This window comes from Myotis nattereri, assembly GCF_964212035.1.
Source record: "Myotis nattereri genome assembly, chromosome: X".
NCBI classification, from domain to species: Eukaryota; Metazoa; Chordata; class Mammalia; order Chiroptera; family Vespertilionidae; genus Myotis; species Myotis nattereri.
The window spans coordinates 7,944,595-7,959,441 of NC_138078.1; the positions used below are offsets into that span (position 1 = coordinate 7,944,595).

Here is a 14,847-nt window from a genome sequence, read left to right on the forward strand (position 1 = left end):
CAGTTATTAATTTTCCCTTTCAATTTGATATGATTATCCTCTTGCATTTTCCTGGTAAGCAAACCTATATTTCATGTCATCTACACATCATTTTAAATGTATCTCCTACTTTTGAACAGTAATACCTAACTGTTGATGCTGTTGTTGTTTTGTCTCATTGTAGTGGCCCTATCAGAACAGGTACATCATAATGGTGAGAATAGTATGGAGCCATGTTGCCTTCCTTACTCTAATGAGAATGCTGATCTTCCACAGGATCTGGTGAGTCACTGTCAATATGATGTGTCTTGAGATAAAAGTATGTTTTATTCCTAGTTTACTAAAAGTTCTTTCTATCAGTAGTTGATGTTGAATTTTTTTCAGCTGCCTCTTCAGTATGTATTAGTATGATCATTGGATTTTTAATCATTTGGTGCATTAAACGAATAAATTTCTTTACATTTATCCAACTCTTAGAAGTACTCATTTTGAAGCTGTTTAACATGATACTTTACTTATTTTGCTATTGTTTTCCCTTGGATTTTTAGATCTAATTTTATAGAAGAATAGCACATGGGTTCCTTTTCATGTGCTAATTCTTGATGATTTTTAAAAATCATTACATTACCATCTTGAAAATTGGATAAAATAGTTCCAGTATTTTCTATTAGAGAAATATTTTAAAAGCATAAGAAATAAAAACTTTACCAGTAAATGATCTGGACCTTGCATATTTGGGGCAAGCAGTTCTCTGAAAATTTTCCATTTTTTCTCACTTTTAGTCATTTCAGAATTTATTCTTTTTTTAAAATATATTTGTATTGATTTCAGAGAGGAAGGGAGATAGGAGCATCAGTGATGAGAGAGAATCATTGATTGGCTGCCTGCTGCAAGCCCCCCACTGGGGATCAAGCCCGCAACCCGGGCATGTGCCCTGACTGGGAATGGAACCCATGACCTCTTGGTTCCAAGGTCGATGCTCAACAGCTGAGCTACACCTGGCTGGGCTTATACTTCTTTTAAAATATATTTAGACTCCTTATAATTTCTAAGGAAATCATTGAATTCATTCATATTTTCCAGTATTCTCATGAGCTTTATAGAATATTTCCCATAAAATATGTGTTGCTATGTTCCCTATATATTTGGTAGTGAATACATTAATTTTTTTCTCATTTTCCATTAGACTTGCCAGAAGTCTTGCTATTTTTTGTTGTATTTTCAAAGAACATGTTCTTGGATTAATTTCATTTCTTGTCTTTCTATTTCTGACTTATCTATCTTATTTACATTTATTAAGTCCTCCTGTTAGAGGCACCTCTCACCAACAGCAGAGAGGTGTTACCAGACAGGACAGCCCAGAGTCAATGGAGAGGGCTTTACCCAACATTGATCCTTGTCTTCTCATATAAATGAATTTATACCAGAGACCTTGACTCTGTTGTGAAAAGCCAATTTATTAAAGCAATTAAAGCATGCACCTTTATTGAAAAATCAAAATAAGCAAACCTATATACAGTGGGGGCTTGACTTACGAGTTTAATTCGTTCCCAGACCGAGCTCGTTAAGGAGCTCGTTACCTCAAATTACTCTATCAACTCAATGCAAAAAATCGGCTGAGACAGCTGGTATCTCAAAAAACTCGTTAGTCGGGACACCCATAAGTCAAGGCCCCACTGTATCTGGCTTATGAAATGCAGATGGGCTCTCAGCTAATCTGAAGAGCAGGTTGGGTGGGATCCAAGGCATTTTTTTTATACATTTTATTGATTTCTTACAGAGAGGAAGGGAGAGGGATAGAGAGTCAGAAACATCCATGAGAGAGAAACATGGATCAGCTGCCTCCTGCACGCCCCCCACTGGAGATGTGCCCGCAACCAAGGTACATGCCCTTGACCGGAATCGAACCCAGGACCCTTGAGTCCGCAGGCGGAAGCTTTATCCACTGAGCTAAACCGGTTCTGGCTCCAAGGCATTATATACCCTCCTGTCTATAGGTTTCAAAATTCCTCTGCTGAATATTTTGTGAATATTTTGGTACAGAGTAATTTTTAAAATCAATCTCTCCCTCTCTCTCCCTTTCTCTCTCCCTCTCTCTCTCTCTCTCTCTCTCTCTCTCTCTCTCTCTCTCTCTCTCTCTCTCTCTCTCTCTCGTCTCCCCCCGCCCCTCCAGAATTCACGAGAAGCACCTGGCAACTTGATCTTGCCAAGTCTTGAGACTGCTGGCTTCTGGGCTTAGGGCAGTGGTTCTCAACCTTGGCTGCACATTAGAATCACTTGGGAATCTTTTTACAATCCTGATTTCTGGGCCTCATCCTCCAGAAATTCTGTTTCTTTGTGATGTGGTGGGGCCACAACATTAGTAACAAAGAAACAGAATTTCCGGAGGGTGAGGCCCAGAAATCAGGATTTTAAAAAGATTCCCAGGTGATTCTAATGTGCAGCCAAGGTTGAGAACCACTGGCTTAGGGAGTAAAATGGCCCTTTTCCCTTATCTCTTTTCCCCTTCTTTTCTGCTTTCTCTCATTAGGGAGGTTTTTAACCATTTGCTCTTGTGTCCTTGGCTGGGGAAGATAATGGCTTGTTAGTTACAAGCTGGCTGCAAACTGCCCACATTATTTGGCCTTGTTTTAACTTTCCTGTCTAGGTTTCCCTATTCCTCCTGCCCTGAAATCCTGTAACACTCCTTCCAGTTGTTCAACTTGTGTTGCTATTCTTTTAATAACTCTTGAATTGACTAATAAGCTCATTTATTTTGAGTCTTAGTTAATAATGAAAACATCTGTGGCTGTTAATTTTCCTCTGAGTACTGATCTGGCCACATGACATAAGAAGAGTAGAAGTACAGTGATCTCACTATTATAAATTTTCAAAATAATCATAATTATAGTTTTCATATTTTTCTATAACCCAATAATTACTTAGAAAAGTGTTTTCTGCCCTGGCCAGTTTGACTCAGTGGATAGAGTGTCGGCCTGTAACCAAAGGGTCCCAGGTTCAGTTACAGTCAGGGGCACGTGCCTTGGTTGCAGGCTCCTCCCTGGCCCTGGCCCTAGCCTAGTCCCTGGTCGGGGTGCGTGCAGGAGGTAGCCAATTGATGTGTTTCTCTCACATCGATGTTTGTCTCTCTCTTTCCTTCTCTTCCACTCTCTCTAACAGATCAGTGGAAAAATATCCTCAGGTAAGGATTAACAAAAAAAAAAGAAAGAAAAGTGTTTTCTAATTTTCTAAGTACTTTTCAGATTTAACTATAAATATATGTATATATTATATTTTAAATAGTATTCTTATTAGTCTCAAATGCATTAATACATTTTAATCTTAGAATTTATAAGTGGCAATCTGTACAATTTACCCATTATCTCAAAATATGTTTTATTAAAAACTTCAAATAAGCATCTTATAATATTCTTTTTAAAGGAATCATGAATGAACACTACACTGATAGAGTAAATTTCCTGTAATTATAATTATAAAAGCATTATCCATGACTGTTCATATTGTTTTAAAGTAGATCAATCATGGTATTAAAGAACTATGAAATGGAAAATTTCTCAAGGTAATAAGATTTTGATATCAGGATAAAGTAAATTCCTGACAATGAGCTGATGTGCTTATATGTTTGGATTTTTTTTTATAACAACAAAAGAAATTGTTAGATGTGTGGCCCAACGTGGCGTGATTCAAAATATCATCTTTTATTGGTTCTGCCAGGTGAATAGAAAGACAAAACCTTAGTGACAAATGTGAAGCACTGTCAATAACTTGACTTCAAATCCAAAGACACCACACATTACATATCACATAGAAAGTGCTAAAAATGAGTTAATTGTTAAATAGCTTGGTGGAAATCTCTATAAAATAGATGGAAAACAGTTATTGTACAAGTTTTAAGTAGTGAATGTCCACAGGATTTGTATCCTTGTAACTTGCTTCATACAATGCTCATTTCAGCATTCCACATATAGGAACCTAATAACTTATTAGTAACAGTGGTAATGATGACGGGTAAAGTAGTTTCAGTCATTTTGAATATGTTACTATTGACTTCCAATGTTCCAAGTTTAGAGAATGCAGATAAAAAGTGAGATTACTGTTTACCATGAGCATTACGAAAAGCACCGAATCTCCTGAGACAGGAAAAAGAAATTGATTTCTCCATGTTTTTCATACTCCACGATACTCTTCAAAAGCAGTTTCTCGGCACATAGCTATTGATCGACTACTCAGGAAGGTAAATTAAATATGAGATCACACAAACAGAAAGCACGTGAGTCATTCTTTTTACTCATTCCAGATACCTTTTAAAGTTTTAGAGTTGTAAATGCATGTGGGCATGTGTATGCTTCATTTACTGTAAGAAAACAAGAGGTAGTGAGAACTGATGTTGCTTTTGAATTTCGATCCCCAATTACCACAAACAGGAATTTTCTAAACCTATAGCACCGAAATCTACTACAGTAAATTGTGAAACCATTTAAAATATGATATTACTTTGTACATTTTTTATGTTTAAAAACATAAAAAATAAATAAAAAACATAAAAACATAAAAAACATAAAAATATAATAAAAACATAAAAAATAAAGCCACGTTTAACGTGGCTGTGACACGTTAAAATAGATCAAAACATTTTATCATTGAATATGGAAATCTTTTATAAGATTTTTAAAAATCCTGCACTTTTAAAACTAGTATCTATTACAATTATTTAGCACCACTCACTAATTTTCTAGAATAGAAGTGGTAGAGTTTTAATCAAATGTGATCCTTCACCTTTTAATTGTAATGAAATTGATATATAATAAACAATTTAAAGAGGTTTATAATAATTACCCCAATATGTTCAGAATAATTAAAAAGATAAAAAATGATTCTACTCTCTTTAAACTAAGTGAAAGTTCAGGCCTTCACTTTCTACATTTAAACTATCATTAGGTTAAGGTAGATATGGTGATAAAATATTTTTGCCTCATGTGCATACCGATTCTATTTTAACCTAGTGGTTCTCAATCAAGGGCAATTTTGTCTCCAAAGAACATTTAGAGACATTTTAAGTTGGTGGAACTTCAGGGGGCTGGGAGTTCCGTGATTTCTAATTGGTAGGTGGGGCCCAGGGATGCTGCTAAACATCCTACAGTGCACAGGACAGCCCCTACAGAAAAGTGTTCTCCAGCCCCAGATAACAATAGCACCAAGTCTGAGGAGCTACTTTCACTGTGCAGATGCTTTTGGGTAAGAGACCGCGTATTCCTTCTTAGTTTCCCAGTATCAGAAACAGCAACCTGCAATCTAGTATATTGGAAACAGTTGATGCTGACACTTGGTAAATTGGCATTATTACTTTTATTGTTCACATGTATAAATAAATAAGCCAGATGTCATTCTGAGAAAAACCTCCTAGCTGTAGGTGTAGTGAGTTTTCTCATTACCTGTCTCATTATCTGTTCGTCCTTGAACCGGGTACCAATGATGAGGTTCAGTCTTAACTGCTGGGTGCAAGCTACTTAGGTGTGCACAGTTTACCTTGAAGAGTTCTCAGGTTGGACACACCAGTATTATATTGAAAGAATGCAACAAGTTTGCTTTTAATTAACTTTTATACTACTTGTGGAAGTGAAGTTTGACCCAAGTGTCTTCTCTTTTAAAACTGTTTTCCCAAAACAAACAAACAAACAAACAAACAAAAAACTGTTTTCCCTATGGTGACTACAACATGTTGGTTGTTCAAAGCTCTATATTTATGAAGGTTTCTCTCCATATTGCTACCAGCAGTGTAACTTATCAATTTACAAATTTCATAAATCTTTGTTTCCCTTTATTATTATTCTTATGTGGGGTTATTTCCATTAACACAACTAATAAGGAGGAAGAAAGGACCAGTTAAAGGCCTAACTAATGTTTCTCTAAAGATTACCATTTAATAAATTTATAGAATACTGGTTAAATGAGAGATCAGTTTAATATATATAATATATAATTTTTATCACATATTATATGCTTATAATATATTATTTGCTCTATATTCTGAATTTACTATTACAATAAGTTCATTTATCTTCTTATTAAGATGGCTAATTATAGACTAGAATAATCAAACCTATGATCTTATTTCTAATTAAATCTCAAGATCATTATTACCATAACTGATTAATTTTACCCTCCCTTATCTACTTTATCTGATTTGCCTAATTAGAATTTCATTTTATTTTTCTGTTTAAGCCGTATAGAAAAAAAATCTTGCTTCAAATTTTAATATAAAGTTTGTACTCAGATTTTATCCCCTTTACATATCCCATTCTTGAGTAAACATTTAACTTTTAGTATTAAGTAACAAGATTGAGAAACCCTTACAAGAAAAGACTATATGGTTGCAGCACCTTCTTCTTGGGACCAGTGAGTTGATTCCCACAAAGGCTGTTGGGGAGGAAGCCACTTTTCCCCTCCTTTGTCCCCACTGGGTCCTGCAGGCCTTCACTTTCTACAACATCCTCTAGTTTATGACATTGGGGCTGCTTGAAAAACTCCTTTAACTAAAATGCATGTATACTGCCCGTATCAATGTGCATTCCACTCACTAGTACCTAATGCTTAGTCCTTGCACTTGATAAGTACTCACAGGTTGCTCTTAATAATAATGTTAAGTTACAGATTTCTGATGGAAAATTGGAATTTATGTAGCTTTGGATGTATCATATGGTTCCAAAAGATCTAGCTGGAAAGTAATAATAATTGATTTTAGGATTAAAACATTCTTAATAATATAAGGGTTGCATTTCTCATAGCCCATCAATATTGGATTGTTTAATATAACTCAGTTGGCTAATCATAATCATAACTGGATTTCTAAGACACCTAACACTGTTGGGAATGAAGTATCTTGAGGTACATTACATTTTATTCTCATTCGTAAACAGAAAGAACATTTAAAACACTTTCAGGATCTATTATAAACAAGGATTTGAAATATTTTTGTCTTCATCCTGTTATTTTATGCTTTATTTTAAGATGCAAAAATCTTATGAAACTAGGATATTCAAACAGCTCATCAAATTTTGTAAGTTAATTGACAGCCATAACCATTATGAACTTTGGTTTATTTTTTTACAGGCTAATGTTTTTTTTTTTACTTCAGTGAAAGTTAATCACTATTGCTTGAAAACAAAAATTAGACAAACTGAATGAGTATAATTTTGCCAGTGTTATATTCTTACAGAGGGGACTTAAAGGGCAGTTACTTAAATTGGATGCTTGTGTGCCTGTCTATGTGTCTCATCCTGTGAATGAAGACCAATAAATTATGACTTCCATGTAGTAAAAGCAAGACTCACACTGAGTTTTCTGATATTTCCTTGTAGATGTTTAAATATTTACACTGCTTCTTGAATGTTACATTGAAAGTTTTTCATGGTCTTGGTACACAATGCTTATTTTTCTAAGCTAAAATCTTTGCAGCTAGAAAAATATAGTTGGGCTTTTTGGTCTTTTATATGTGCCTCAGACATGAAACAGCTCTGGCCACCAACACAGGCATCAAGTTAGGATGAACTAAGGACTGTATATCTGCTTGGCCTCTGATTGATATAAGAGCAACATCACCAATCAGGTGTCTCCTTGCCCACTGCCAGAGGGTGACTTTTCTGGTCTTTAATCACCTAATAGGCTGTCTGTTGGAGTTTACCCAAAAGTGTTTAGCCCTGCCCATATGTACTTCCTCTGCCAGCCTTTATAAAAAGGTGATGGGGGCCAATTTTCATAATAGAACCTCAAACTACCTTCCTCCTCAAAGCACATGAATGAATCAATATCTCAAAGTGTCTACCCTGAAGTTTTGGCCAATGGCAATGACCTCGTACTCTCTACCACACAGAATAATTCTCAACACCCTATAATGAGAAATGTCACTTTGGGAAGCTATAAAGACCTGCATGCAAGACCTCTATTCCTACAAATCAGAGGTGCCGGATAGGTTGTTGCTCTCAGCCAATCACCCATTATGCAGTGTTAATCACAAATGTGGACACAGCCACCAAACTTCCCAGCACAAGTTATTCGGACAGTTTCTGTGAATGAATCAAGAGTTGAAGTGCAAATTGAAATCTACTTATCATCCTGGGTAGCAGTAATCTAGAGGCTACTCTGGCCCTGGCCAGTGTTGCTCAGCAGTTAGAGCACTGGCCAGTTAGAGCATTGGCCCACCCACCAAAGGGTCACTGGTTCGATTCCCAGTCAAGAGTAGGTATCTAGGTTGTGGGTTCGCTCCAGGGGGAGAGGGAGTGTGTGCAGGTGGCAACCAGTGGATGTGTCTCTCTCATAGTGATATTTCTCTCTCTCTCTCTCTCTCTCTCTCCCTCCTTCCCTCCCTCCCTCCCTCCCTCTCTCATTCCCCTTTCCTTGATTTCTTCAACTATGTCTTTTGTCCAATGTTGCCTATATTTTCATCAGTTGCATCAAATCCTTGTAAAGGAGTAAACTATTGCTAACTACACAAAAATTAAAACAGTAACTTGCAGAGTCCGTATTTGGTCTCATCTCCTGTTATTTTTTAAGGCAATAAATGAATGATATTTAAAATATTTTGTATAAATGAAGCAGAGTTTTCAGGGTCAGAGTGAGCCTATAATGAACGTGTTCTGTTGCAAAGTTGTTCTTTCTTCTGTGTTCCTTGTAGCACATTTGTGAATATTCCCAACTGTCTTCAAGGCAGAAATGAAATGGAGGGTGAGAAGCTAACTAATTTGTGATCTTAAAACCTTTATTGCTGGCATATGAAAAATTATATGTAGCCAATCTTGTTACTACGAAGGGGAAAATGTAGCACTCCATAGGAGTTAAAGGGGCATATATATTCAGTGGTGATTTATTGGTAATTTATTGTGTAAGGGGCTAGAGTGAGTACTCTAAAAGTTGCTTCCTGTGTTTTTTGGCCAAAGATACTCATACTAATCAGATCAAGACCTGTGGTTACTGTCAAATGATTAAACAATTTAGTAACGAGTTTGATGGCCTTTATGCAAGGAAGGGAATATAGTCCATGGGTTGGGGGGTGGGGTGCATTGCCTCACAGGCGGAGGAGCGCGCTTCCTGAGGGAGTTTGGGCAAGAGCGAGTTATATATAATGTTAGAAGAGGCAACATGGAAACGGCAGGATGAGCGAGGAGGTCAGGGATTTCTTTATGAGGCTAACAGCTCCTGTTTTCTAGGGTAAAGAAAGCTAGCTAAGCTGACTTGGACAATTGTGATTGGTATGTTTTGGATTTCCTTGACAGGTGGGTCCCATAAGTGCAGGATGACTTAGGCTTAGATTTGTGACATGGGCTGGGCCACTAGGGTGGCCTCTATTTTGTGGGTCCTAATATACAAATTAACTTTACCATTACAAGCCCTTTCCATCTACCAACACCCTTAATACCTTCCTTTCTAGTCATTTCTTATTGTATCAAAACCCAAGTTGGGGCAACTTCAAGCTGTAAGCTCCTTGAGGTTTGCCTTATTTGTCACTGGAATAAAGTACTTGATAAACATGGTTTGACTTGATAAAGTGACTGAATGGCTAATGGAGAGAGCCCTTCCCCCAGAAGTGCCCAGTTAGATATTTCTGGACAGGAAAGAAAGCTGGTTATAACCTCTTTAATTGTTTTTTCTTCTGACCCAGAGTTGTAAATGGAGAGAGCAAGGATAGTACTAGATCACTTCATAAGTTATATAAATGTCTAATCACTATGTTGTATGCCTGGAACTAATATACTATTGTATGTCAACTGTTATTGAAAAAAAAAAATTTAAATCTCTGGCCAACCTTAAACAACTGTTTTGGATCTGATGGCCTGCTAATTTATCATTGCCTGCTTTATTCTCCTTCCATTAAGTCCCGCTTTTCCTTGGCTCCTTCAACTATTTCTTTTATCTAGTGATGACTATATTTTAGTAAGCTGCCTCAAATCATTGGTGGAAGAAGGTGAGGTAGAACTAATTGTATACAAATCAACTCAGTAATTTATATAGACTGTATTTGGATCAATTTCTGTGAGTTAATTTTTCAGGCAAATATGACTGACAGTTGAAACATTTTATAAATGAGGCAGGGTTCTCAGGGTCAGAATGTTCTGTTGAAACATTCTTTCTCTGTGTTCCTTCTAGTGCAACATTTGTGAATGTTCCCACTATCTACGAGCCAGAAATGCAATGGAGGTTGGGAAGGAAAAAAGTAACTTAATATGCTATTATAAAAGTTTTATTGTTGATATATGAAGAAATAAAAGTAGCAAATCTTACTGAAAGGGGGATATGTTATCTTTCTCCACATGTGAAAAAGACAAATATTCAATGAAGATTTCTTGAGAATTTATTAAAGAAATGTATTCAGTCCTATAAAATGGTTTTTTGTTTGCTACCCAAAAGCGTTCCAACTAATGAATTCAAGACCTGTGAATACCAAATCCGTTTTCACTTGTCAGCCCCTTGCCACATTTTCTCTAATGTTCTTGTCATAATGTTCACCCCTAAACCCAAGTTGGGACAACTTCAGACCGTAAGCCCCTTGAGGCTCATCTTATTTGTCAGGGGAGCATGTATTCAATAATATGATTTAAATGGATGAATCAGATTTCTGTACAGGGCTAGGAAAGCTGGTTATAACCTGGTCACATTATTCTTGTGGACACAGAGTTGTAAATGTAGAGAGAAAGGCAAGCAGAGTTTCAGTCTGTGAATTGTCTCGACAGGCCCTAGACAGCAGGAGCTCACTGGATGCTAGGAAAGTTCATCTAGAGGAGACATCAAGAAATACAGGAGTTCCGTTTACTCCACGCATCTGCCTAAGCGGTTCTCAACCTGTGGGTCGCGACCCCTGAAAATACATCCTGCATATCAGATATTTACATTACGATTCATAACAGTAGCAAAATTACAGTTATGAAGTAGCAACAAAAATAATTTTATGGTTGGGGGTCACCACAACATGAGGAACTGTATTAAAGGGTCGCGGCATTAGGAAGGTTGAGAACCACTGCAACGCCAGTTCACAATTCAAGTTCAGAGCACGTGAACACTGGCTCAAAGAAACTCGGGTGAAATGGACATGAAAACTAGCTGGAAGGAACCTGGCTGCAGGATGTGTTCAGTGTTTGCGTGTCCCTCCTGAACCACCTGCTCTCACTATATTGTATTGATGTTTGGAAATGGGAAAAACCGGAGGAAAATCATTTCTTAGGCTCTTAAGTCTGACTTCACCCAACAAAATGACGCCAGTGCTCAGTTCTCTGGCCGGAGGGTTTCTCTAGAGACAAGTTGGGGGGCCGCCCAGGCGACATCCAATTCCCGCGACAAAGTTCCGCCCAGGAGGAGGGGGGGCCAGGAGCTGGGCGGAGCCGGAGGGGAGCGCAGGGGCGTGACCACGGTGGAGGGGCGGGGCCAGGCGGAGCTCAGGGGCGTGACCCGGAGAGAGGGGGCGTGACTGTGGCGGGAGGCGGGTGGCCTGGCCTGAAAGCTGAGAGGGGCACCTTCTGGAGTGGCGTGGCCAGGGCAGCAAGTAAGGACCTGGAGGTGGAGTGATCAGTCATATGGGGCGTGGCTTAGAGGCGAGGGGCGTGGCTCTGGCCCTGGAACACGGCGAGGGGGTGTGGCTATGATGGCTAAGTTTGCCAGCTGCGGCCCCAGGACTAAGTAAGGTTCCTGCTCCTGGGAAAACGCTCAGGTAAGGGCCAGTGGCCGAGTGGAGGGGGGCGGCTACAGCGGGGGCTGGCCGGCCCGGGGAGGGCTGGACCTTCCTCACCCCAGCACTGCCCTGCCTGGTCTTGGAACCAGGAGAGCTGTTTGCGCGTATTGCTGGGGTCACCGAGGGGCGCAGTGGACTAGTTAGGCTGGGAGGGTATTACCCTCCCCGCCCCCCCCCCTCCCCCGCAGCCCTCCTCTATGGGAGTCACCAACCAAAAGGCAGAACTTCCTTTAGGTTTACTTGCACTTGACGGGAAAACAGCTGCCCCAGGGGATTTGTGGGGAGTTCCTTAGGAGGGAGTGTTGCCAGGGCTGGTTGGATGTGACTAGCTCGAGAAAGTCCAAACTGCTGTGAAATAGCTGGACACAGGTAAGGACTGCAAATCTGAGATTGTGGTTCCACGAGCCGAGGCGCGGCAAGCTGGGACTAACTTGCGTCAGCATTGTATTTCTTCCCTCCCCTGACTTTGCCGGGGTCTGTGGATGGAGTCACGGCCACCCCCACCCCAACGCGAGGGATCAGCATCACAGCTGTGTCTCAGGGACAAATCTCAGTCTTCTGCTTTCCCCAAGTCCTTCTGGCCTTTTTGTTTTCGTGCCTTGCCCCAGAATTGGAGGAGAACCTCGGAAGTACAAATGTTGATGGCTGTGAGTCTTTGTGGAATTCCGTGTTAAATGCTACTGCCTTGAGGCTGGTGGCAATTCATTAATATTCATGTAAGTGCCCTCCCTTCCCATATATTTTAACTGGGAAAGTTGGAGAGGTACAAGAAGTTAATGTGTACACCTTAATTTGGATAGAACTTATTCTCTCCCAGCTACTGAAAACCACATTGTTTTCTGCTTCCCCTACTTTCTTTACTGATAATCTAGTCATCTTTATTCTCCTATTAAAAGTCTTGCTGGAAGGTAGAAAGGAGTAGCCAGATTTCTCTGGTGAGGGGAGCTGCCTGGGACCCTACCCCTGATCCACCCTTGTACATCCCTCAGAGCCGGCACTGTTCTTGGATACGTTGGAAATGGGAAACCTTTCAGCTATGTAGGGCTGTCCTTTACTCAGGTCATTTTTACATCAGTACCAGGACTGAAATTCACCAAAAGACCAAGAGCAGCAAGGACACGATTCTCTGTGCCTGTACACACCTCTCTGGAGCCAGGGGAGAGGCTGTGAGGGCTCACAGTTGGAAGGCAGTAAAGCCTGCCTGAATTGTGAGTGAATGAGTGAAAATGAATATTTTGGAAATGTGATGGTAAGAGGACAGGCCACACTTGCATAGTTTGCTGCAGCACATTAAGCAGTCACTGGAAATGTATTTTGAAACTTTTGGCAACCCCAGATTAGAAGCATACTCTCAGAAAAGAAGTGGGTGAGAGGAGGAAGCTGAGCTTTCTCAGTCAAGACATGGAAACATAACCTCTCATTTAAATTCAGAGAATTGCAAGCTGGCTTCCTTTCTAAATCAAGAGGTGAGAAAATTAAGGGTCAATATGATAAGAATCAAGGAATTTTTTCAAAGTTATCATTACCTTTAGTAAGACTTTATTGCTGTCTGTTTTGCATACATGTAAATATCTTAATCAGGCAGAGTTCAATCTACTTGTCATTTAATAAATACATGATTTATGAATGATTCTTTCAGTATCTTTACTTTTTCACACATTTCTAAGTCTGCAAAACAGCAGATAAGGGACCTGTTAGTAAAATTCAAGACATGCATAAATAATTAGTGATTGCATAGTACTATAGTACAGAATACTTAGCCCTCTTCGGCTTGTAAAAATTAATGAGGATGGAGTCACTTCAAAATGAAGTCGGAACTGTCATCCCAAAGGAGCCTTGCATATCTTACTTCTCAAACCTTTGGATTGTTAAAACTGAGCAAATAAACCTATGGCATTGTATCCCAAACAACTGTTTGCAAAGCTAATAGGAAAGTAGATATGACTACATGACTGAAAATGAAAGACATTCTTTAAAATTAATATCACATGTTCCAGTGGTCGGCAAACTGCGGCTCGCGAGCCACATGCGGCTCTTTGACCCCTTGAGTATGGCTCTTCCACAAAATACCGACTTCTGTGCACGGGCCACGAAGTTTCAATTGCAGTGTACGTGCGCGCCCACATGTGGTATTTTGTGGAAGAGCCACACTCAAGGGGTCAAAGAGCCGCATGTGGCTCTCGAGCCGCAGTTTGCTGACCACTGTGTTAGCCTATCTGCATTTATAGAAATTTCTTCCTTTGCTTATTAACACTCAGAGAAATTCCTTCTATTCCTGCATTTATTCCCCTTTCCTTTCTCATAAAAATCCCTTGTGCCTTCACCTCCTAATCAAAACATTATTTGGGTTTCTGCCTGAATCAGTGCTTCCTGAATAGCTCTTCTGTTGAATCTTAAACACTGTTGCCTCTCACTTTGACCTTTTATTTTTATGTTAACTGTCCCATCTTTAAGGACAAACTTAAGTAAGGATAAATTTTCTGTGAAAGCCAGTAATGTATGGTAGTAGTTCATTCTTATGTATTATGTTTGATAATTAAACATTATTTGTGGTTTCACAAGCTTCGGTTTTATGAGATCCTGGGTAAGTTTAAATAACCACCTCTATAACTTTTAATGTAACAGACGGGATTGGTGTTAGGCTTGAGTATGAATAATCTCAACTATTATTACAGGTATTGTAGCCCAGCATTAGCTAAACTGAGTTTCTGTTCATTTGGGTTTTCATGGAACCCTCTTTGCCTCTGACTTTCCATGCTCTGTTGCTTCCTTGATTGCCTTTAACTGTTCCTCTCCATCCCTTGGACTCCTTAATCACTCCATTTTTTCAGTCTCCCTCTATACACCTGTTACTCCTTGTTGGAGAGGGTGTACCTTCTCTTTAGCCTTGTAGCCTCTCCTGAGGACCAGAGCTGCTTTGCCAACTCTCCTAGACCTTTCCTCTCATCTGTACCTTGGACCTCAAATCTAATGTATAATTAGATGAAGAGAGTCATCATTCCCTTCTCACCTACACCTTGTGCCAAGTTCTGTTTCTCTGTCAGGGATCCTCATTCTACCACCAGCATCATCTAGCTGTAAAACCATGAAGCCTTCTTCAGCTTCTTCCCTTTTCTCTACTCCAGTTGAATTCAAATCCTATTGTTTTATTT

The 14,847-nt window shown here is 39.3% G+C and overlaps 1 protein-coding gene across 1 annotated transcript in view; it reads left to right on the forward strand.

The window, feature by feature from the left end:
- Nucleotides 1–204: 204 nt before the first annotated feature.
- Nucleotides 205–14,847, forward strand: part of CA5B (carbonic anhydrase 5B) — a gene marked incomplete at its 5' end in the record, with an annotated part of 43,866 nt that continues 29,223 nt past the window's right edge. Inside the window, one exon of the mRNA XM_081115032.1 lies at nt 205–261. Within this exon, the coding sequence (XP_080971158.1) occupies nt 205–261 (57 nt within the window). The remainder of the gene's footprint in view (nt 262–14,847) is intronic.